Genomic DNA, 25,783 nt, shown 5'->3' on the forward strand with positions numbered 1-25,783 from the left:
CTGTATCTTTTAAATTTATTATAACCTTAAAGTTTCAGTGGCTTACCACAACAAATGCTGATTTTCATGTTCATGGGTCTGCATGTCAGCTGGGTAGCTCTCCTTCAGGTAGTAGGTCTAGTTCAGGCATGCTCCCATACCTTGCATTCTCTTATGAATGGCAGGAACACCAGAGAGGAAGAGCAGAAACAGGATGCCTTTTATAGCTTGGCCAGGACAGGCCCCTGTCCACATTCTACTGACCAAAATAAGTCATATGACTAAGGGCAACAATTAGCAAGTTGGAGAAATACGGAGAGGAATGGCTAGGTCATATGGCAAAGGGCATGAATAGCTTATTCTAATACAGAAGAGGAGTGAAGCAGTGGGCATAATGACAACCTACCACACAGTGTCTCATTAACTAAAACATAAAGGCTGTTTTCTATAGAGTCTATTTATCTTGCCAAGGAATATTTTTTAAAAATGTCATTACTTCCAAGATGGCATCAATCTGCAACTTCTTTCCACAGCCTTAATCAGGATGTTCTAGCAACCTGCAGTTAGCCTTGTGTTCTATTACCATAGAACCATTCTATGGTATGGTTCTATTACCATTTCCTAAGAGAACATTCATCTATTTATTTTCTTTATTTTATGTATTTAGGAAAAAATGTAGCTAACTACCCAAGTTTTTCTTTGTACCTGAATCTAATACAACTGAGTACATTTAGTTTTATCACAGGTATAATGGATTTTTTTAATAATGGGAAAAGGAGTATCTCTGTGAATCTTCTCTAGAAAAGTAGCACTTAAGACTGTACATGTGATAGAAGCACTGCTATACGTTTTGCATTTCTCTATGTTAAATAAATGTCTAACTTTAAATTGATGATACAGTGATGGCATCACCCTCATCAGCATCTGAGTTGACTTTCTGTTTTTATATCCCTATTGAATGTATAGTGAATAGCAAAGGTCACCACAGTACATGGATCAGTCAATAAAAAATGAGATACAGTCACCTAAAAAACAGCATCACTCCTTATAATGAAGTCCTAAGAAGAAAGGGTAGGAAACCCTGGGAGCTGGGTGGGGAACACTGAGTACTCAGGGTGACCTAAACCAAATTCTATTTTTCCTCCTAAACCCGCCCTGATTCCTGAATTATATGATAATTAATGCCAGCACTGTGTCAAGTAACCAGGACTTCATCAACTCATCAGCACTTGCCCATTTTATCTTTGCAACATTTTTCATTTTGATTCCCCTTTCCAATCTTATTATCATCCCAGTAAAGACCTGACACCAGGAATGGTGGTTGTGTCTCCAATATTAATGACAGAGTGAGCTTTATAAAAAAAACAGGCTTTGGGGCAGCTGGATGGCTCAGTTGGTTGTGTCGGATTCTTGATTTTGGCTCAGGTCACCTGCTTCGGGCTCTGTGCTCAGTGCAGAATCTGCTTGTCCCTCTCCTCCTCCTCCCACTCTCTCAAATAAGTAAGTTAAGAAAGAAATAAGTAAAATCTTTTCTAAAGAAAGCAGGCTTTCTCACATTGCTCCCTAAAATTGCTAGTAGGTGTCCATTGCCTACAAAATAAGGTCAAACTCTCCAACGGACATTCAAGCTACCTGAACCATGCCTATAAGCGCTCTCCAGGCTTACATCCCACTCCACCCCTCTGATGTTACCTACACTCCAGGCAGGACAGACTGCTTGTTCACCCAACACTGTTCAGGTTATTTGCTCAAGTTGGAACACCTCTGCCCCACTCTACCTGTAAACCTCAGCTCAAATGCCTTCAGTGGAGCCTTCTTCACATCTCCAAGTCAGAATAAACTGTTTCTTCCCTGTGCTCCTGCAGCCCTTTTTCTAGGCCTGGATTAGACCTCAGATCCTTCTATTCTGGGTCTAGGTTAATCTACCTCTCCACTGCCAGGAAGACTGGTCCATACTACTATTTCTGCTTTGGTATACTTATTTCATTGTCTCTTGACATGACCTACATCTTCCTCCAGCTCTTAAGGACCAGCTCAACTCCTGCTTCCTCAGTGATGCCTCCTTGCATTACTTACGCTGAACTTCTCCTTGGACCATGCATTTCGTTTCTGTGTAGCTCTTGATCACACACATTATTTAAGTAGAATTTTAAGGATTAGAATGCACCTTAAAAGGCCGTGCTTATCAAAACTTAATGTGTATATAACTCACATAGGAATCTTGTTGGAATAGAAATTTTAATTAATAAAAGATGATTCAATAGGTCTGGGGTGAAGCTGAAGTTCTCCATTTCCCACTGGCTGCCTGGTAATGCCATTACTGCCGTCCAGGCACACTTCGAGCACCAAAGCCGTAGGCTACTTTAGCATCCAGAGTTCCTTCTACTGGCTCTCAGGTGACTGCCATCATCATTTGGCAGCCCACTCCAGTGGCCAGCTCAAGGGCAATTCACAAAGCTTAACTTTTTCTCTATACTCAACATTCCTCAACGGTTTCATCAATTCTTCTGTGCCTCATTCAGATTTGTCTGCCTTGCCCTCTGCCTTTGGGGAGCCACAGCCTACCACCCAGTGAGAGCCTGGTGTGCCACCTAGGGATTTCTTCCAGTTCTCCTGCCAGCGTGTTATTCCTGCGCTTCTGCTAGAAACCCGTGGGAAAGAGCTGGAAGTGATCCATAATACAAGCCGACATGGAACCTTTAAAGACTTCATAAAGTTCAGCTGGTTTCTTATTATTGCTATGATGGATTCTTCCTTCTCCCGGCACTATGAGCCATAGAAGAGTTACTGGCTGAGAAATTTAGTTCTCATGGGCTTTTGAGCTCTATGATTTTGTAGTTTAACCATGGGGTGGAATCTATCTCCTGCTCTATGCACACAATAATCACTTGTAAAATGAATAAATAAATCATAAGGAAATTATTTTTTATGAAGTTTGCAACCAGAAATGCAATTCATTAGCATATATAACTAAAAATAGAGCCTCAATAAATCAAATTTCCAGTGCTGCAAAAGCAAAAACTACATGTATTCCACATTATAGTTTCCTTATATTTATAAATACTCTTAGAAAAAACTGAAAGATGTAGATGGCTAACTTTGTAATAACACAGGCTGCCTTCTGACATACAGCTTATTTGATTATGAAATTATTTTTGGCCCAGTAATAGTACAAAGGGAGCAAGTATAGATAAATGGTGGGCAGTTTTAAAGTGAACTACTCGGCACCACTTGCAGTTTTTTTCTAAAAGTAAGTCCATAATGCTCTCTCTCCAGCTCTACAATTGGCAGGCATACTGTAATTGTAATCAGTAGCTTAAAAATATGAACTTTTGTCCTGTTCCATATCTCTTGGGTTTCTGATTCCACAATAGTCAACTGAACCATCTTCTTGGAATTCACATAGAGATGAAAGTTCCTGTGAAGAATATGCTGTCAATCTGCTCTGTTTTCCGCAGCTAAATCCACCTAGAAGATGTATTCTTCGATTATCTTCTGGATACACTAAGTCTAATAATGTAATATATAGTTATTTTTAGTTTTTTATTATTTGAGCTTTCAAACATAAACAATAGTAGGATAATACACATCCATGTGCCTAACAGAACTTAAACACTTGTCACCATTTTATAAGTGTCACACAAACAGGAGTTAATTATAATCACAGAACAAGATTCAAACTTTATAGGGGGGGTGCCATGCTGAAAGAAGTGAGTATACACCTTTTTACCAATAATCAAACAGTGAAGGTGGGCAGAGCCCCTGTGTGATGCAACATGGTAACGTAAGCCAAGGGCTTAGGTCCTTAACCACATGGAAGAACATACCTCACATGAAAGGGGGTGGGTCCCTCCTCACCCTGCAGAGATTTAGGACCACAGCAACTATATTTGCCTATTCCTTTGTGAATTATGAAGTTAAAGACATCAGCAGAATCATTCTGGTGTAGCAGCAACTCAGTGGGTTATATGACCATAGACTCTTTTAGAATATTTCTTTGACACCGAGAAGCTAAAGACTAATGAGTCACCTGTTTTAAATTGTAGTTTTTGCTTTTCATACATGTTTAAACCTAAAATTTTTCTTTCGATTAACCTCAACTAAAATATACATTTGTGGGATAATTCCAGCAGGTTTTTAGTATAAATATTTGATAGTGTCTATATAAAGAACTCATTTTTTTTTCCTACTGCAGCCCCTTCTCCAAGTTGCTAATATGTGTGTTATACTGTCAGTAGTGGGTAAGTTGAAAGGAAGAGGGCAGGAGTCCTGTCTTGGCTGTCATTTGCCCTTTTTACCCTCAAACCAAGGTCTCTTTTGGTCTATCTCAATTTTTCCTCTCAGTCTATTTGATCAGAATACCTTAGAGCCATTTTAATCCTGTTAATAGCTGAAGAAGTTAGGAAATTAAGAAAAACTAGGTAATTTAAAACAAAAACTCCAATATGATTTCTACGGAGTAGTTTAATATAAATCAGTATTGAATATACTTTATTTATTTTTAAAGACTTTATTTATTCATGAGAGACACACACACGCAGAGACACAGACAGAGGGATATAGGAGGCTCCACCTAAGGGAGCCCTGCAGGGAGAAGCAGGCTCCACACAGGGAGCCCAACTTGGGACTCGATCCCGGGTCTCTGAGGATCACACCCTGAGCCGAAGGCAGATGCTCAACTGCTGAGCCACCCAGGCACCTGGAATATTATTTTATACTGAAACTTCTGTTTTTTTCACATAGAATGCTTGTAATCCTGACCCCAAATTTGGTACTAAGTGACAAGATGGGAGAAAAAAGTAAGCCAACCAAAGGCCTTTTCTTTTACATGCCCTCTTTTGAATTCTATAATCCTCCTAACCCAGAGCATCATCAGTAAGAGAAAGGCTGTCCTAAGGGGAGTGAGAGATTTTTATTGACCAATCTTGTATTTTATCTTGTCCATTGGAAGACAGTGGGCTCGGGTTAGGTGCAGACTTATAATCATGGAATAGAGCTAAGCTATTATGAAGGAAATGAAACAAATTTCTAACCTAACTGGTACCAACTAATAGCCACTGGTAACCCAGCTGCAGATAAACCAATTAATTGGTTTTGCAACCCCAAGACCACAAGGGAGGAGTGACAGTCATTTCCAAGGCAGTGGCCGGGATCTGCAGAAGTTGTATATAAACCTTGAATACAAGTGGATTCAATAAATATGCATTTTCTAACATGTTTATGTGTCAATGGTAGCAATCAGGGATAGGATTGATAAAGATGGTTGCACAGCTCAATCGGCATTTACCTCTGACTTTTGCTTCTGCAGTTATCAGTGCCATGGTCCCTGTGAAATGAAGAAAGTGAGGAAGACAAGTGAGAGGTTGGTAGGAAAGGTAGGAGAAAAAAAAGAAAAGTTTCTAAAGAAAACCAGGATAACCTGTAGGAGATTCAGGTAAAAATTCACACCTCTCCAGGTACATGTAGAATGATGCTGTACAACTGGAGGAAACATTCTGAATTGAAAGGGAAGCACATATTCACTTTATATTCTTCATCTCCTTTCTCAAACTTTTCCCCTCTTCTATGGTCTTATCCTCTATCCCACCATACTGCTCTCTTTTCCTGGCTTGGTTTTTTACTTCCTTCCCTTTTTATATCCTTTCTTATATTGTACTTTCCCTTTAGAATGTCAGGCTTCCCCTCTCTCCTTCTGCTTGCACTTTAGTTTCACTGTAGTCCATGTTCTCCTGATGCTCCCATCTAATGGCACAGAAGACAATTACTGCATGGCAGAGAAAGGACTCCTGGCACATGTATATTAAAAACTAATTTGTAAAAAATAATGATAAAAAATAAAAAATAATTTGTAGCGAACAAAAGACAAACCAAAAAACAAACTTTTAACTATAGAAAACAAATTGATGGTTACCAAAAGGGAGGTTGGTGGGACGCAGGTGAAATAAGTGATGGGGATTAAGAATACCAAACTTATCCTGATGAGCACCAATATATAGAATTGCTGAATTACTTTATTATATTCCTAAAACTAATTTAACACTGTATGCTAACCATGCTGAAATTAAAATTTTAAAAAATAATTTGTAGCACATCTACAAGAAATACAGTTGACCCTTGAACAATTTGGAGGTTAGAGGTGCTTATCCCTGCATAGTCGAAAATGCACATATAACTTATGACTCCCTCAAAACTTAACAATTAACAGCCTGCTGTTTACCAGAAGCCTTACTGGTAACATAAACAGTTGATTAATATGTGGTCCTAAATAGTATATATTATATACTGTATTCTTACAATAAGCTAGAGAAAATATTCTTCAAAAATCATTAAGAGAAAGTACATTTACAGTACTGTAAAACATCCACATAAATGTGAACCCGCATAGTTTAAACCCATGTTGTTCAAGGGTCAACTCTATTTTTAAAAATCCTTATGTAGGGGATCCCTGGGTGGCTCAGCAGTTTAGCGCCTGCCTTTGGCCTGGGGCGCGATCCTGGAGTCCCGGGATCGTGTCCCGGGATCGAGTCCCGCATCGTGCTCCCGGCATGGAGCCTGCTTCTCCCTCCTCCTGTGTCTCTGCCTCTCTCTCTCTCTGTGTCTATCATGAATAAATGAAATAAATCTTAAAAAAAAAAATCCTTATGTAAAAGTCATGGTATTTCTTTGAAGTCTGTTCCTGATATTTTTTTTTTTTACTATTAGCTTACAGTGAAGGGTTAAACTGTTTAAATCTAATTTGTATATTTACTTCAATGTTGGGAAAAAAGGTAAATTTTTAATTCACAGCATCAAAAATAAACCTTGATTATAAATTGAATCTATTTAAGAATAAATCTGAATTTTAGTTTTAGGTGATAATTTGTATCACTCTTATACAAATACCTTAATTTGAAAGAAATCTGAGTGTTTTGCTGGAGTTAAGTATCATTCCTTACTGTGCAAAACAAAATGACTCACTTATCTAAATGCCCATCAGGATTTATGGTATCAGGAAGTAGAGAGTCCCGAAAATATTGTGGTAAGGATGTTTCCTGTTCAAAATTCAAGTCTTCCAATAGAATCTGTTCTTGTGGATCATTAGTTGGGTGGGTACAGGAGGTTAATTGCCATGGTCCTGTTTTGCTGTTCAAATCAAAATTTCTTAACTGTGTTTGTTTTTGAAACCTTGGAAAAGGTGGTCTTTGTCCATGATCTCTACTAACATATTTTTTCAATGACATTTTCTCTGAAAAATCATTGTTGGAATGGTCATGTAGAGATCCTTCATCAATACATTCTAAATCTTCCAAATTCATTTCATCATGAAAACAGTCCTGGTGGAAAGGTTTTTGCCTTTGAAAACCACCACCTCTGTTGAGAAAATGAAAGCTTTGTACTAGTAACTGGTCCTGAAAATCACCATGGAGTGGGTACTCACGGTTGTTAGAGAAAGGTTGTCGTTTTTGTTCCCAACTTCTGTTAGTAAAACCAAAATCTTTTGTTGGAAATTGTTCCCAGCAATTACTATAGGCCTGATGTTTCTGAATGGAATGTCTCCTTTGTCCATCAACTTTGCTAACAAAATCAAAATCATCTCCAGCATCTGGTTCATGACAGCCACTGTGACACTGATGATCATGAAATGGTCTCGGTCTTGTTCCTTGTATCTTGTTGAAATCTGTTTCTTCTCGGGAGATGCCATAACACTGGTGATTAGCAAAGAATGAACATCTTGGTCCTGGTCCTTTGTTACCCATATCCCAATTTCTCAAGTGTCTCTCTTCTGCCATGCTGTCACTACACTGGCGTTTGTAAAAATCCCTAGGACTCTGGACAGGCCCACTGTTGACATAATCATAATCCTTTATCTGTGTATCATTTCGAGGGTGCTGGTCATTAAGATGTCTTGACCTTTTCCCAGTCCTATTAGGGGGAAAATATGCTATAAATGCTAAGTATTTGAATAATAAAGGATAAATGCTATGCCTTTAGTAAAATCTCCCCTTGTTCAGTTCAACAGGACACAAACTATTGTTTCCCTGAACTGAATTGCACCACATTTTCATTTTTCTCTTCTGTTTGTGCTTAAGAGCCCCGAACTCTCTCCTGCAACTATTAACTTGTAAATTTCCAAACAAGTGTGTTGGTATTAAATAGTAATTTTTCCCCCTAAAAACTAGAGCACAACACATTTTCACAGCATCTTTTCATTTAAAGGAATGTGTCATAACCAGATCACTTTTATCATAATCTATGATAGGTTAAAGAAGTAATCTTACACATATGGCTGATAACATTCTGTATTATTGTACTGACTTCATGTCAGAAGAAATAAAAAACATGTATTAATTTTTATATAATTACTCCTAAAAACTATGAATAGAGCTTATAATATAAAATATTTGGTATAAATAATATATTTGGTAGTTCCAGTTTTTTTACTTTTATAAATAAAGCTGCTATGAGCATTCATGTCAGATTTCTCTATGAACAAGTTTTCAGTTCTCTGGGATAAATGCTCAAGAGTGCAAATGCTGGGTTGTATGCTAAATCTATTTTTAGTTTTATAAGAACTGCCAAACTGTTTTATAACATAAACAAGACACCAACTTGAAAGAGTTGGAAGAGAAATAGATAGCATTTGGAATAAAAATAACTATTTAAAAACCCTAGGATAGGGATCCCTGGGTGGCGCAGCGGTTTAGCGCCTGCCTTTGGCCCAGGGCGTGATCCTGGAGACCCGGGATCGAATCCCACGTCGGGCTCCCGGGGCATGAAGCCTGCTTCTCCCTCTGCCTATGTCTCTGCCTCTCTCTCTCTCTCTCTGTGACTATCATAAATAAATAAAAATTAAAAAAAAAAAAAACCCTAGGATAAGATACTAAAATTGACCACAAAGTTAGTTAGAACTTTGCTTCCTAGCAACAAGAAAAGGAAAGTTTCATAAAAACAAAACACAACCTAAACAAAAATAAACAACAAAACCCCTCAATGTCTGAAAATTTCTGGCATCAAATTCTGAGAGGATTTTATTCACTGAAGATAAACAAATGCTTCCTTGGAATGTGGGGCGCAGACATTATGTGAAGGAAGAACTTGTGTCAAGGCAGATATGAACTGCCGTGATAAGCAGAAGAGCTCTGTACAACCCTTCATGTATTTCATGCACATCCTGTGATGTTGCTAATGCCTAACAAAATGCCTGGCATTGCTCAAGCACTCAGTGAGGGGTGGAGGGGAGAAATCGGTACCTTCAGGTGGCAAAACGCTGCCTGTTTTAAGATAAGATTTGAAGCCAGAAGAAAGAGGCAAACAGGAGAATATTGTCTAGTCTAGCTTATATTAAATCAGTTCATAGAAGATAATCTCAATTTATTGCTACTTCAGTTAAAAAATACAAATACCAAATATTCCTCTTGATTTAAAATAGTAAGTATTGTGTATTCTGTGATTAGTTTATAGAGAAAAATGCCAATAGAGAAGAATGCAATTTTTTTTGAAAGATAGAGGAACAAAAAGGTTTTAAGATAAATTTTAAATTCTCTATCAGTTTATAAAGATATGTGTATATATGTGAGTCATAGAAGAAATTCTAGTACCATTTGATAACCTTAATCCACTTTCTGCTAATATTGGTAGAATAAATACAAATTATTACTTAGAATTGGAGCATTTTAAATTTTGAAGGAATCACAGAGATTACCTAGTTTAATATTTGCCAAATAGTTTGGAGAACATTAGTCTTGTTAATACTAATGTTAATACTTATTCTGTCAAGGGGAAAAGAGTTTTGTGCTTGAAAAAGTTAGGAAAATGCTAGGTTCAATAAAATTTAATAAATTTCTTAACTTTAGGAATTCTAAGGGCTTTTGATAAGCTAGTGTTCATGGTGACATCAGCAAGCATTTCCAAAATTTATCTTAAAAAAACACTGTTTATTCCTGTAAAACAAATAATACTTCACAAGATAAGAGTTTTATATGTCCTTAGAATACAGCTTAAGAAAAGCTAACTGATCTTGTCCAATTTATGTTACAAATTAAACAACAATGGTCTGAAAAGGTTGTGTCACTGGCTCTATATTATCTACAACTTAAAAATGGCAGAATCAGATTTGGTTGTAAACTTCCCGATTCCCAATCCCATGGGTTTCCCCCATATTAATATGTATCTAAACTTTCATAAAATATTCATCTACAATTATGTTACTTTTACCCATGAAAGTCTTCATTTGGGGACCAATCTTCAGAGTCTTCCACAGAATTAGATGGGAGATTTGCATCTTCATCAGAATACCAGACATCCATTCCAAGATTACTAGAGGAAAAATATCAATAAAAAGTTCTAATTCAATCAGAAACAAGGTCATATGCTTTTAGACACATAAGTTGAGCACAAAATAAGATAAAAAGCACATCTGCACACCATTTGCATCTTGGAAAAATCTGTGAATATTTTTCCATTTGGCCTTATTGGACAGAATAAAGCTTAAGAACCTTGAGGTAGAGGTCATCAGTCAAGCAAAATTTAGGATGTTAGGATTTTAAACTTGGAGGATGTAAACATCTCCTGTGGCCAAAAGATCATAAAAATAAAGGGCTTCAGGAATAGGCAGTATGAGGAAGGGCTGAAGGGAGAGATAAAGGGGGAATGGGAATAAGTCAGGGGTACTAAAGTACCGGACCTCAGACATCCCTAACTCTCCCCTTCCATATACCTTCCCTGACTACTCATACTTCCATTATCTGAAATTACCTTACTGAATGCCTTTCTCCAGGACCATGCATTCAATCACTGACTTTTCCATTCAGCAAAATTTGTTAGGTGCCCAACATGTGCCCGGCACTGTTCAAACACTTAGAGACATGGTCATGATCAAAGCAGGTGAAGTCCCTGCTCTCAAAAGAGAGACAGACCACAAGTATGTAAATGGTATCATTTCTGATAGTAGTAAGTGCTCTGTAGGAGCTCTGGGGTAGAATAATAGTGATTGGGAGAGAGGGACAGGAAGGGCTGACTCTCTGAGGTGGTGACATTCAAGCAAAGTCAGTCATGCAAAGATATAGCATTCCAAGTAGAGCAAAGAGCAATGCAAAATTCCCTCACATAAGGTCTTGTAAGACTTCACAAAGACTTAGAAGCCTCACGAGGAAAGGGAGCTGGTCTGTCTTATTCACCTGCTGAATTCTCAGGGCCAAGCAGAGTACGCGGACACAGTAGGTACTCCATAAATACTTGTGGAATGGAAAAAGATGGGTAATGTGTTCTGCATCATAGCACTTAACACCTTCTTATATCTGCTGGTTTACTCACCTGTCTCCTGGAGGGCAAGGGCTCTTCCCAGCCCCTATAGCTTTAGCATCATGCCTGGCATATAGAAATACTTAACAGAATTCCTGAGCAGCATATAAGAGATGTTGAATCAATACTGTATCTTTATTGGAGAAGATAAAATTAAATGGAAGGTATTTAGGAATGCCTCACTGAATTTATGCTAAAAGACACTTAAGGTTTTTGTGTAGCTACAATGTTGTTTAGTTTCAAAAAGTAGAAAGATGATATCTGAACATGTTATAAAGGCAAGATCTTCTCAGGGATAAAGGCCAGAGAAGGTAAGAAGAATTATATCTGAGTGTCTATAAATGACAATCAATACCTTAGTAGAATTTTAATATGAGTTCAGAAATTATTTTTCTAAATTCTAGTAAAAAGGATACTAGCGTTGTTGTGGTGTATACGTTATCTATTGGAAATAACATTTCCTCAGGTAAAGGCTATAAACAAGTACAAGGAAAAGGTTTCAATAGAAAAAAACACATGAGAGAGAAGATTTAATTGAATAGCTCTTATAAGAAATAGAAAAGAGTAACCAATAAGTTTTCCTCCCAGAGTACTTGATAAATACTAAGAAGGAAATCTCTAGCTCTCAGGCCAAATTCAGGTTTTGGTTAAATTTTATTTAGCTTCTTAAATTCTGAAAGATGATAATGCTTTAAGTGCATTATAAAGTAGATGTGATCTTTAAAAAACAAATATAAAAGTCATTATTTTTATGAGCTATCGTATAAACTTTCCCAAACATCTATGATTTGAAAAGAAAATGTTCCCTACATAAGTGTGAGATTTTGTATGAAGTTCAGGTGTGAGCAAGATTTGGAGGTCATATGATAGAAATAAGAGCTGAAGTGACAAGAAAATGGAGTATAGGAATAAAAGCCAAACACAGTCTTATCAAACATCTGCAATAGGATGAAGAGGAGACCACTAAGGCGAATGGAGCTATGAGAAAATTAAGAAGCAAACTTGAATAGTATTGTATCCAAAATAAAATAATTTAAAGTATATGTAGAGAGAATTAATGATGCCAGATGTTGCAAAGAAAAACTGTAGGATTTGGCTAGGTGGTTGTTGACCTCTGAGAAGGAAATTTTAATTAAGTGGTAAAAACAAATGACACATTTAGGAGGAGAATAAGAAGGTAAAGAACTTGAAGTAGTGATCCTAGACAAGTGCTTTTTAAAATGTGATAATGGATCAAAAGAATGGAATGGTAATTTGTACAAGATGTAGAAACCAACAGAATGGTTCTAAGTATTTTTACAATTTTGTATACTTAAGGTATACAATTTGATGATTTGATATACATATACATTGTGAAATAATAAGACAATTAACATGCATCTCTTCACATAGTGTGCACGTTTGTGTGGTAAAAATTTCAAGTATATGGTATGTTATTATCTATTGTCACTATCCCGTATGTTAAATCTCTAGAAATTACTCATCTTACATAACTGAAACTTAGTACCCTTTGACTGACAGCTCCCTATTTTCCTGCTTCCCTACTCAGTCCCTGGTAACCATTCTACTCCCTGCTTCTAGGAGCTTGACTTTTAGATAACACAATGTAAGTGAGAATATATACCATTTGTCTTTGTGTGTCTGGCTTATTTCACTCAACATAATACCCTCCAGGTCCATCTATGCTGCCACAAATGGCAGATTATTTTTTTAAGGATGAATAATATTCCACTGTGTGTATATATCTCATTTTGTCTACTAATCTGTTGATAGACATTTAGGTTGTTTCCATATCTGAGCTATTGGGAATAATGCTTCAGTGAATTAAGAGTGTAGGTATCTCTTCCAGATCCTGATTAATTCCTGATTTTCAATATCCAGAGGTGGGATTGCTGGGTCATACGCATAGTTCTATTTTTAATTTTTTAAAATTAATCTGGGGCAGCCCAGGTGGCTCAATGGTTTAGCGCTGCCTTCAGCCCAGGGCATGATCCTGGAGACCTAGGATCGAGACCCACGACAGACTCCCTTCTTCTCCCTCTGCCCATGTCTCTGCCTCTCTTTCTCTCTGTGTCTCTCATGAATAAATAAAATCTTTAAAAAATAAAATAAATAAAATAAAATAAAATAAAATAAAATAAAAGCAATCTGTATGCCCACTGTGAGGCTCGAACTCACAACTCCTGAGATCAAGAGTTGCATGCTCTACCAAAAGAGCCAGCCATTTTTTGAGGCACTTCCGTACTGTTTTCCATAATGACTGTACACATTTACATTCTAACCAATAGTGTACCAGGGTTCCCTTTTATCCATATCCTGAGTTATTATTATTATATTATTATTTTTTAAAGATCTTACTTATTCATCCATGAGAGACACAGAGAGAGAGAGAGGCAGAGGGAGAGGCCGGCTCCATGCAGGGAGCCCGACTTGTGACTCGATCCCGGGTCTCCAGGATCACGCCCTGGGCCAAAGGCAGCCGCTCAACTGCTGAGCCACCCAGATGTCCCAGAGTAATTATTGTTTTTAAATAATGGCCATCCTAACAGGCATGAGGTAATATCTAATTGTGGTTTAATTTACAGTTCTCTGATGATTACTGACATCAAGCATCTTTTCATACACCGATGGGCCCATTTGTGTGTCTCCTTTAGAGAAATGTCTATTCAGACTCTTTGCCCATTAAAAATTTCTTTTTGCTACTGAGTTTGCAAATATTTTCTTTTGTTCTTTAGATTGCCTTTTCAACTTATTTCCTTTATTGTGCAGAAGTTTTTTAGTTTGATGTAGTCCCACTTGTTTAAGTTTGCTTTTTTTGCCTGTGCTCTTGGTACCTTATCAAAGAAATCACTGCCATGACCAATGTCAAGGAGTTTTTCTCCTAGGAGTTTTATGATTTAGGGACTTATATTTAAGTCTTCAATCCATTTTGAGTCCATTTTTGTGAGTGGTGTAAGATAGGGGTCCACTTTCATGCTTTTGCATGTGAATACCCATTTTTCTTAGCACCATTTATTAAAGAGACTATCCTTTCCCCATTGTGTATTCTTGCTGCCCTTGTCAAAAATTGACTGTATATGCATGAGTTTCCAAGCTCTCTATTCTGTTCCACTGGTCTATATGTCTGCTTTATGCCAGCACCATATTGCTTTAATTATAGTAATTTTGTAATATAATTTGAAATCAGGAAGTGCAATGACTTTGGCTTTGTTCTTCTTTCTCAGGAATGCTTTGACTATTTGAGGTCTTTTGTGGTTCCGTGTAAATTTTAGGATTTTTTTTTTCTATTTCTGTGAAAAATGCCATTGGAATTTTATTTTATTTTATTTTTATTTTTTTAATAAATTAATTTTTTATTGGTGTTCAATTTACCAACATACAGAATAACACCCAGTGCTCAATAGGGACTGCATTGAATCTACTATGTTTCAAAGTAAGAGAAAAGTGGCAAGGGAGGTTTAAGATATGAGAGGGCAAAGAGATAGTGACAATTAGATCCTAGAGTTAAAGAGGAATAATATCCTATAGAGATGGAAGTTAAAAAAAAAAAAAGGAAACTTTTTTTCTAAGAATGAGGTAGAAGCTATTAAAAAGAGAAGGGGGTAGTAAGTCATATATGGGAGTGACAACTAGACTCTATTGCGAATAATCATAAACCCTTTTCTAACACAAAATAAGGTAATTATATGAGGTGATGGAAGTGTGAACTAACCTTCTTGTGGTAGTTATTCCACAACATACATGTGTGTCAAATTATCATGTGGCACACCTTAAACGTATGCAATGTTATATGTCAGTTATATAAAGCTGGAAAAAATTAAGCGCAAGTCTACCACATGACCCAGCAATCCTATCCCTGTAAGACGTGAGAAAACATATCCATACAAAGACCTTCACATGAATGTTATTAGCAGCACTACTGACAATAGCCAAAACCAGAAACAACTTAAATGTCCATTAACTCATGAATGGATGGATGAAATGTGGTATATCCATAATGAAAATATTATCCAGCAATAAAAAAGAACCAACTTCTGATACATGCTATGGCATGGGTGAACCTCAAAATATTATGCAAAATGAAAGAAGACAAATACAAGAGACCACATATTATATGATTCTGTTTATCTGAAATGTCCAGAAAAGGTTAAATATATAGAGATGAAAATATGTAGTGGTTGCCTGGGGTAGGGGAATGAGAATTAACAATAAATATGATGGATTTTATTAGGATGATGGAAGTAGTTTAAAGTTGATTTACAGTGATGGGTACACAACTTGGTAAATTTACCAAAAATTATTGAATTGTACCCTTGAAATGGGTAAATTATATGGTATATAAAATATGCCACCCAGGCATCCCAGTTGTTAAGATATGTTATGTGTAATTTGGTTTGTGCATTAGGCAACCAATTTAAATTATTTGAATTAAAACATTTCAAATTGTCTTTAAATTATATTTTTTGTAACAAATAAAACTAGAAAATCCCTCATGCTGGATAAAAACAGTAAAACCCACCATTAAACTAAGTAGAATCAAGTAATGTTTTCTGAATTTAATGTTCTTGATTCCTTTGAACAAATATAGAAGGCCTGAAGACAACAGAATTTAAGCTTATTTAAGGGAGCTTCAGGGGGCACCTGGGTGGCTCAGTCAGTTAAGCATCTGCCTTCGGCTCAGGTCAGGATCCCAGGGTCCTGGGATTTAGCCCCACATTGGGCTCCCTGCTCATCAGGGACCCTGCTTTTTCCTCTGCCTGCAGCTCCCCCTGCTTGTGCTCTCTCTTTCAAATAAATAAATAAAAATATTTTTTAAAGGGGTGGGGGAGCTTCAGAGTGTGTTTGTTCCAAATCCTTCAGTTTACTCTTGAGATAACTGTGCCAGGAAAAAGGAAAACTTAACCAAAGTCACATGACAAGTTAGTGGCAGAACCAGACAAGAATTCAGCTCTCCTGACTTTAATATATATATTTTTTACTATACTGTGTAACCTCCCACATTTTTGGAACAGAAACTGAGAAAAATTAGGAGAAAAATAACCTAAATTCATGGTGTTATATATTTTGTTATGCTATAAATATTCTTGAGCTTTGTGTCAAAGGTAGTTAAGTTACTTGGAAATAATTTGATCCTTTTACATGTTGCTTTGAAGAATTATTAGGTAAATTAAGGATAGTGTTTGGTCTAGGTCTAGCTATTCCCCACCAGTGAGTGAGACAAGACCCTTCTGAATACTCCCCAGAACCCTATCAATTAGGCAGTTTTCCAATCTGGCTGGTGGGAAAAGGCACTATTCCTGGCTCAGCGTAAGAACCATTCATTCCCTTAAATCTTCCAGTAGTTCCTACCCTGGCCTCCACGCAGTTTGCTTACATGCAGAGCACCTCTCTACTGATACAGAGAATTCTCTCTCTGTGCAGCTTTCCTCTCCAGCACGAGTTGCGTTGGTCTCTCTGATCATTGTCTCCTTAACTCAGGGTATCCATCTGGCTCTGCCACGACTCCTCCTTTCCTGTGCCATGGCCTGCAAACTCCAAGGCTGTAAACTGCAACAATCATAGGTCATCTATGTCCACATTTTGCCTAACTGTCCTTTATGCTTGGTATCTTTATGCTTTTTTTTTTTTTTAATACTAACCATTTTAATTTAAATTAATAGCATTTCTGGAAGACAAATGCAGTTGATAGAAAATATAAAAACTTTTACTGTACAAATTTTATATCACATTCAAAAGAGCAAGTATGTGCCTGTGGCCACGGAAGACACTGGTTTTACACACACTAATGAAATCTGGGCTAACACTGCAGCATCACACAAGCTCTCTAAACGGCTTCACATTTACATCTCCACCCAGCCCCCTAATCAACTCAGAACAGCAATGCAGGCTTACAGGACACACGGCTGCCCCCTGTAGTCACAAGGAGAGATGCCACTAAGAGTGCAGAGGGGCTCCAGCACCCTGCATGGATTTGGTGACATGGAGAGGTCAAAGTTGCTACACTGCCCACGACCAACAGGGAGCTTGCTAGGACTGAAGACCTTGAGTTGGACAGAGACCCACGGACTGCAGCTCTGGTGGCTAAAGGCCACCAGGCTTGGTATCCAACTTCTTGAAAATTGTCTTTTCATATATTTTCTCTGCTTTTTAAGTTGTTTAGCTGTTAGGTGGGAGAGTAAATCTGGTTCCTGTTATTCTCTCATGGCTGAAAGCAGAAGGTCTAGTCCTATCATTTTTTTTCTGCTCTGAAATCTTGGGTCTAAGAAAGATTTATACGTTATAAATTGGCTAATAAAAATTCCTCTAATAGCCTTTTATCTTTTCATTAATTAGAAGCACAATTAAACTCTTACAAATTTTTTTTACTTATTTTGAGGAGAGAGAATAAGAAAGGGAAAAGGGAGAGACAAAGAGAGAGGGAGAGAGAGAATGCCCAGCAGGTTCCATGCCCAGTGTGGAGCCCAATGTGGGGCTTGATCCCACAACCCTGAGATCATGACCTGAGCCAAAATCAACTGTCTGATGCCTAACCAACTGAGCCCACCTAGGCACCCCTCTTATAAATCCTTATAAATAGTTCAGTAAGAAATACTTGGCAAAAGTAAACACTGGATTTAAGTATGGTGACTACCATATCCAGTTTTAAATAAAATCCTTTTATAATAGCATACATAGAAATTACAGCATTATACATATCTAAGCTGGAAACAGTCTTTCATCTCTTAAAATTAATATTGTATAGAGGTGTTATGTTAGCAAGATGGGAAGGGTAAGAGATACCAATGCTCATCTCCCCCCAAAACAACAAAACAATAACTAACGACAAATAAAACCGATCTAAGAAAGCTCTGGACTACAACGAGGAAGCAGCAGAAAACTTGTGGGGTTCTATGGCCACATAGAAAAGCATAGAAAGAATTTTACCCATCCCCCAGTTCAAAGCAGTTTGGTGTCAGCAAATCCCTTGGAGGGATTTCACCCCACAGGGAAAAAGAGAGCAGGAGAACCCCAGCAAACCTCATCAGTGTAGCTGATTGTGCACTGTTGGTGGGAATGTAAACTGGTACAACCATTATAGAAAACAGTGTGGTGGTTCCTGGAAAAATTAAAAATAGAACTACCATATAATCTGGCAATCCTACTCCTTGGTATTTATCCGAAGGAAATGAGATCATCATCTTGAAAAGATCTCTGTACTTCCATGATCATTATTATGCAGCATTATTCACAATAGCCAGAATATGAAAACAACCTAAAAGTCCTTCAATGTGTGAATATAATGAAAAGGTGGGGAGCACCTGGGTGGCTCAGTCAGTTAAGCATCGACCTTCAGCTCAGGTCATGATCCCTGGGTTCTGGGATCTAGTCCCATGTTGGAGCTCCCTGCTCAGGGGGGAGCCTGCTTCTGCCCCTCTCCCTGCTCATGCTCTCTCTCTTGCTGTCTCTTTCAAATAAATAAATAAAATCTTAAAAAAAAAAAAGAAAGAAAAGAGGGCAAGGTGCACGCACACACATGCACATACCCACACTGGAATACTATTTAGCCCTAAGAAAGAAGGAAACCTTGCTATTTGCAACAACACAGATGAATCTGAAGGGCACTATGCCAACTTAAATAAGCCAAACAGAGAAAGATAAATACTTTCTGTAGGATCTAAAAAAACAACAACAAAAACCCAAACCAAAAATACCCAGCCCATTTCAAAGAACAGAATTGTGGTTGCCGGGGATGGGGATGGTGGTGGTGACGGTAAATGGCCAGGGAAACAGGGAAAAATGCAGTTCAAAGGGTACAAACTGTCAGTTATAAGAAGCATAAGTTCCAAGGATTTAATGTACAGTGTGGTGAATATAGTTAATAAAACAGTATTGTAAACTTAAAAGATGCTGAGAGTAGATCTTAAGCATTCTTACCACAAAAAAAGAGTTAAGTATATGAGGTGGTAGATGTGTTAATTATTTGATCTTGGTAATCATTCCACAATATATACGTATATCAAATTACCATGTTGTACAGTTATATAAAGTTGGAAAAATGTTATGTAAATACTAAATTTTAAAAATTGCTAAAGTTTTGCTGCCTTTGTCTTTAATTTTAGGCTCTGGAGCTATATCCCTACTTGTGTGCTTAAAATATAAACACCTGATGTGTTTATGTCCCATTTAATAGTTAGTTTCCACATTCCCCTTCTGCACACTGAGAACTCATTTCTATATAAGCAATAACCAGGGTCAATAAAAATTTTCTTCATTGCATTTTGGAGCCAAAGGGCACCCGAAAAATTTAGTACTTATTTTTTTGTGAGGCTCAAAAACCAAAATGCTGAATTTAACTGCCCCACTGCTATGCTATAGGAGAGATGAGACTCAGTTATCACTCACCTTGGTTTTTCAGTAATTTAAAATGTGATATATCGAACTGAACTCAAGACTTAAAATGTGGCAGAACCATATAATAACCATATTATAACCATAATAAAACTACTATCTCCTAATCACATGGCTTGCTCCCTTTCTTCCTTCGGGCCTTTAGTCACATTTCACCTTTTTAGTGAGGCTTTCCTTGGTGATCTTTCTAAATCTTCACCTTCCCTGCCATCACCTCAACATCCTCTATTCTCCTTGCCAGGTTTATGGACTTCTTCCAGTAATTCACACCACATCACAAGTTACATTTTTTATTTAAATTGTTGGTTGTTTGTCTCCAAGTAGAATGTAAGCTCTATATTTTAGTCTGTTTGCTCACTGCTATATCACCAGCATCCGGAATGGTACCCGGAATATATCAGATATTCAATAAATATTTGTTGAATTACTAAATTTCACTCTCAAAGTGAATAAACAAGCAAGTTGTATCCTAGCCCATCGTTTAAATTTTTTGTCCAAGTAACTTGCTTGATGCAGTTTTTTTTTTTTTTTTAAGATTGTATTTATTTATTTGAGAGAGAGAGAGAGCATGAGCGGAGGTGAGAGGGGTCAAGGGAAGAGAGAAGGGCTGAGCAGGGAGCCCAAAGTTGAGTTCCATCCCAGTATCCCAAGATCATGATTTGAGCCTAAGGCAGACATGTAACCAATTGAGCCACCCAGGCATCCTGCTTGATGTAGTTTTTAAATAAAGTGGGCATAGGATTTCTTGCCCAAAGAAAAATATGCTCCTCTATGATGATACCTAGTATCATGAATTAGTATACATCTCAAGAAGCAACTGCATCTTTTATCTATTCACTATTAAACTGTGCTATTTCTGTTTTTTTTTTCTAAGATTTATTTGAGAGAGAGAGAGGAAGAGAGGGAGCATGCATACATATGTGAGGCAGGGAGGAGCAGAGAAAGAGGGAAAGAGAAACTTTAGCAGACTTCCCACTAAGCATGGAGCCCCACTCAGGGCTCTATCTCATGACCCCAAGATCATGATCTGAGCCGAAACCAAGAGTCAGATGCTCAACTGACTGAGCCACCCAGGTGTCCCTGTGCTGCTATTTCTAAAAAGCAATCTCAAAATATTATGAGATGATGATCAATAGTTCTATCAAGGAAGTCAAATCATTTATGTACTAAAGGGTACATTCTTCAATTTACTCAGGTTGGCAGCCCACAAATTATCGAGTCAATTTATATGGTCTAGCACATTGGCTCCCAATACTGAGAAGCTTTTAAAAATCAAATTCCTGACACTTCTCTTCCAAAACACATTAAACCTATTAAATTAGCAGCTTATCTAGTGGGACCTAGAAATCTTTTTTATTTTTTATTTATTTTTATTTTTTTATTATTTATTTATGATAGTCACACACAGAGAGAGAGAGAGAGGCAGAGACACAGGCAGAGGTAGAAGCAGGCTCCATGCACCGGGAGCCCAACGTGGGATTCGATCCTGGGTCTCCGGGATCGCACCCTGGGCCAAAAGCAGGCGCTAAAACACGGCGCCACCCAGGGATCCCTGAAATCTGTCTTTTTAAAACATTCTCCAGCTGTATCTACTATATCTTCGAGTCAAAGACTACCATTTTAGGAGAGGCATTTCAAGGCTCCTCTGATGTGGTAAAGGTCACTGACTGGTAATACTTTTATACTTAAAGCTCTTCCAGTTCAAATTAATTTCTCCAATGCCCTCTGATGCTAAATTTAGGAGATGACAAAGTATAAATTTTTTGACAGGGTAACAATGGTAGCTTTTAACTATGATTACTATTCTTCAGGATAGTTTCCTAAAACTTATGAATATATTGAACACAAGAATTGGTTATGGCCAACAGAGTGTCCAAATGGTATACAGATTAGTTTTCTTTTGGTTTTTATATTTAACAATGAGAGCTGTAATGAAGGTTTTAATTTAAGAAAAGTGCAAAGCATAAGAAAGAAATTTACTAAGGAATAAGATCCTTGGATAAGATACAACTCACAGTCCAGGTTAAAATTTACCTTCTCATGGGTCGAGTTTTGAGATCCTTTAAGTACACACATCCATTTATTCGATGACCACGGGCCTCACCAAATGCTAAGAACAATCAATGAAGGATTAATGTTGATCAAATAAAATTGAGATAAATTTTGTGACAAGATCCTTGGATTTCGCTCACAAGCTAATAAATTATGTAATAAAATGATTTATTTTGGTAGCACTGATGAGATCCTAAAAATTTATACATATCTTAATATAAAAACATTATTACCTAAATTTTTAATGTTCCCATGTTCTTTTGTTGAGTAAATTACTATACGAAAAATCTAGTTAAAATGTATTAAGTTAAAAAAATGTATTAAGTTGAAAAGATATTAACAAAAAAGCAATAATTAGAATAAAAAAGAAAAAATCATTATTATACATATTTTGATCCATATTGATTTACATGGCACTAGACACATTTTCATAGCATAGTTGAACTTTCTAAAAATACCTTGAATTGCTGTATCTGGATCCCAGCCTTCAACATCGATAAGGTACCTGAATTAAAAATAACATTTTAATTTTATAGAATAGGTAAGGTTGAATTTTAAAATTTTCTTCTCGAGAAGACAGACCTAAAAATTTAGCACCTACATCATTCTTACCTACATATAAGGTATCCTGTTCTGTTAATTCCATTGGTACAATGAACTCCAATGAGTTTACCTATAAAATGTAAAAAAATAAAAAAGGTATGAAAAAATTCAGTGAAAAAAGTATAACATGTTTTATACACAATTTATAATATAATTTTCAATAAAAATATCTACCACTAGTTGAATTCTTAGTCATTAAATTTAAATCTTGGAACGCCTGGGTGGCTCAGCGGTTGAACGGCTGCCTTCAGCTCAGGGCGTGGTCCTAGAGTCCTGGGATTGAGTTCCATATTGGGATCCCTGCTTGAAGCCTGCTTCTCCCTCTGTGTCTCGCCTCTCTTTCTGTGTGTGTCTCATGAATAAATAAATAAAATCTTAAAAAAGAAATTTTTAAATCTAATATGTTAGAGGCATACTATCAAAGATTCAGGAAAGAAACAGGCTTTCTGTGTTCACCCTATAGTATTAAAAGGTGAATTTTTAAGGATAATTAAATGAAGGACAAAGTTTATATAAAGCCACCCTGGCAGCCCGGGTGGCTCAGCGGTTTAGTGCCGCCTTCAGCCCAGGGTGTGATCCTAGAGACCCAGGATCGAGTCCTACGTCAGGCTCCCTGCATGGAGGCTGCTTCTCCCTCTGCCTGTGTCTCTGCCTTTCTCTCTCTCTCTCTCTCTCTCTCTGTCTGTCATGAATAAATAAAATCTTAAAAAAAAAAGTTTATATCATGATCATGAATAACATGCTTCAAACATCATTCAGAAAGAAATAATTTTTAAAAATTTTGAAAAAAGAAAAATAATTTTAAACTTACTTCTTTGATATATGTATTTTTTGAATTTTATTTATTTATTCATGAGAGGCACAGAGAGAGAGAGGCACACACACAGGCAGAAGGAGAAGCAGGCTCCGTGCAGGAAGCCAGATGTTGGACTCGATCCCAGGACTCCAGGATTATGCCTGGGCCAAAGGTGGCGCTAAACTGCTGAGCCACCTGGGCTGCTCTACTTCTTTGATCTTAATTGTCTTTGCATTCAATGAAATGTACTCATACTTCCTGGTTAATAGTAACACCATTTCTCCTGTAAGGCACATTATTTGATACCACAGTTGAAGAATTAAAAGATGAATCTACTGACCTTGGTGGATGGGCCAGGAACCTTTATCTGCATGGTGGAAGGGACCTATCTTTTAAAGAGTTTCCCTACCCATGATGTTAAAATTTGAGTACTTCCCTAGAGAAGATGGATTCTAAGAGTCATATTCATCTCCTGGGTATCAATTCTAAGGAAATGTTTCAGTAAGATTCATGCTCTAGATGTTTTTTTCTTCACTTGTATTTACCTTATATTCACCTTTCCTATCCTCTCAACTGCCAGAACTTCTCAAAAGAGCTAATTTGCTACCTCTCTTAAGGGCTATATGTGAAGGAAAGTTCAGGAAGCATTCATTTAGTGTTCGCTAGGGCACTGTTTGCTTTTTTATTTTTTTTTAAGATTTTGTTTATTCATGAGAGAGAGAGAGAAAGAGGCAGAGACACAGGCAGAGGCAGAGACACAGGCAGAGGGAGAACAGGCTCCATGCAGGGAGCCCAACATGGGACTCGATCCTGGGGTCTCCAGGATCACACCTTGGGCTGAAGGCGGCGCTAAACCGCTGAGCCACCTGGGCTGCCTTAGGGCACTGTTTTCAACTGACACAGAGTCAAAACCCGTATTTCCAGGTATTTAAATTACCTTCAAATACCATAAATTTCCAGGTGAAAATATTTAGAATCAATTTATAATAGATTTTAGAAACCTGTTTTCATTATTTTATAGTTGGAATGAAATGGAATTTATTTTTGTAGAAAATAATAGAACTAATTTATGGCCTTTGCATGTAGAAGAATGATGACTATCTGAAAATTTTTTCCTGTTAAATACATATTTTTTTCAAATATCTCCATATGGCTTTACACACACATACACACAACACAAAGGTGAGGTTTTCATTTAAACAATGATAGGCAGGTTAAGTCCAGTTGAATCTATCTGGCACCTCAATGAATTTAGAGTCTAGTAGGGGAAGAGCTATAAGAAAACAAAGCATTTATCCTAAGAATACATGATGAATGTACACCAAGGTGTTATGAGAATACATAAGAGTCCTTAAATTTGCACTGGGGCAGAGGAGGTTTCAGAGTAAAGTTTAAAAGAAACACTGAGATAATCTTGAGAAATGAGAGGAAGTTCATCAAAAACAAGATGGGAAAACATTTCAATAGGACAGGTGAGTGTGCAAATGCTAGGAGTACAGCACTTGTGTGGGAAATAGACACATGAAACATATGTGAAAAAAATATAAGAGGCTTTTATAGGGTGCCTGGCTGGCTCAGTCAGAAGAGTGTGCAACTCTTTTTTTTTTAAGATTTTATTTATTATTTATGCATGATAGACATAGAGAGAGAGAGAGAGAGAGAGGCAGAGGTAGAAGCAGGCTCCATGCTGGGAGCCCGACGCGGGACTCCATCCTGGGACCCCAGGATCACACCCTGGGCCAAAGGCAGGCGCCAGCCACCCAGGGATCCCGAGTGTGCAACTCTTAATCTCGGATTATGAGTTCGAGCCCCACGTTGGATGTAGAAATTACAATAAATAAATAAATAAACTTTTAAAAAAGAGGCTTTTAAAAAGGAAGCCAAAAATCAAGTCATGAAGCACTTTGTTAAGGAATCTGGTGCTTAATAGATGGGATACCACTGAAGGATTTTAAGTAAGACCTGATTACATGTGCATTTTAGAAAGAAATTCATGCAAGTTTGGAGGAATGACTGGTGGGAGTAGAGACAAGAAACCTATGCAGGAGGCCATTAAAATAACCCAGATCAGAGGGATGAGAGTATATCTGGGGAGATAGGGGCAGGAGAAGGAAGATTAAAGAGTTCTGTTTTTGACTTGTTCAGTTTATTGGTGCCAGATAAACCTCATGGTGGATACAAGGTACATGTGAACATGGAACTCAGGAGAAAGGTTTGTGCAAGAGATACAGGTTTGGAGGTGAAAGTTGAAAACAGGAAAAGATGAGACAAAGTGAAGTGAAAAGACTTCTTTTTTTAATCAAATCATTTTACTGAGGGGATTGGGGAAGGAATGGAAGGACTGGGAAGACAATGAGATCTGACATCCAGGATCTCTCCCCAGCTCTGCAGTTGCCAAAAGCACAGAATCTTAAGAACAGGAGTCATCAAGGATTTGAGTAGAATAAATGGCAGAGAGGAGGTGGGGGGGAGAGGGAGGAAAATTATTAGCAAAGAAAACTAGGAAAAGGAAATTACTGGCTAGAAAACTGAAAACATTGAAGAACAGGTAGGAAAAAAAATGAGGAAAACAGTATCATAGAAGCCAAGAGGAAAGTTTTAAGGAAGGAATGAACAGCAGAGGTTAAGCTTAAAGAGATCTAAGCAATATACAGATAGAAAACTATTCTTTGGATTTCTACAAGC

General features: G+C 37.3%; 1 protein-coding gene across 15 annotated transcripts in view; it reads right to left on the bottom strand.

Moving 5' to 3' along the window:
- LOC112672109 (RNA/RNP complex-1-interacting phosphatase-like) overlaps positions 1-25,783 on the bottom strand; it is a 74,517-nt gene that overhangs the window by 24,458 nt on the left and 24,276 nt on the right. For 5 of the 15 annotated variants that reach the window (XR_007406850.1, XR_007406847.1, XR_007406845.1 and 2 more), the window contains 8 exons: positions 22,312-22,372; positions 22,158-22,204; positions 21,682-21,757; positions 10,174-10,275; positions 7,827-7,881; positions 7,397-7,664; positions 5,267-5,305; positions 47-3,447 (listed from right to left, as the gene is read on the bottom strand). Coding sequence is in view for 8 of the 15 variants with exons in the window: in XM_025466723.3 (XP_025322508.1) it covers positions 4,629-4,678; positions 5,267-5,305; positions 7,397-7,664; positions 7,827-7,881; positions 10,174-10,275; positions 21,682-21,757; positions 22,158-22,204; positions 22,312-22,372 (698 nt within the window). In the remaining 7 variants the exon portion in view is untranslated. Of the gene's footprint in view, positions 1-46; positions 3,448-4,516; positions 5,306-7,396; positions 7,665-7,826; positions 7,882-10,173; positions 10,276-21,681; positions 21,758-22,157; positions 22,205-22,311; positions 22,373-25,783 lie in introns of those variants that run through there. The other 10 variants (XR_007406848.1, XR_007406846.1, XM_025466720.3 and 7 more) reach the window with 7 other exon arrangements.

Source organism: Canis lupus, chromosome 28 (assembly GCF_003254725.2).
Source record: "Canis lupus dingo isolate Sandy chromosome 28, ASM325472v2, whole genome shotgun sequence".
Lineage (NCBI taxonomy): Eukaryota > Metazoa > Chordata > Mammalia > Carnivora > Canidae > Canis > Canis lupus.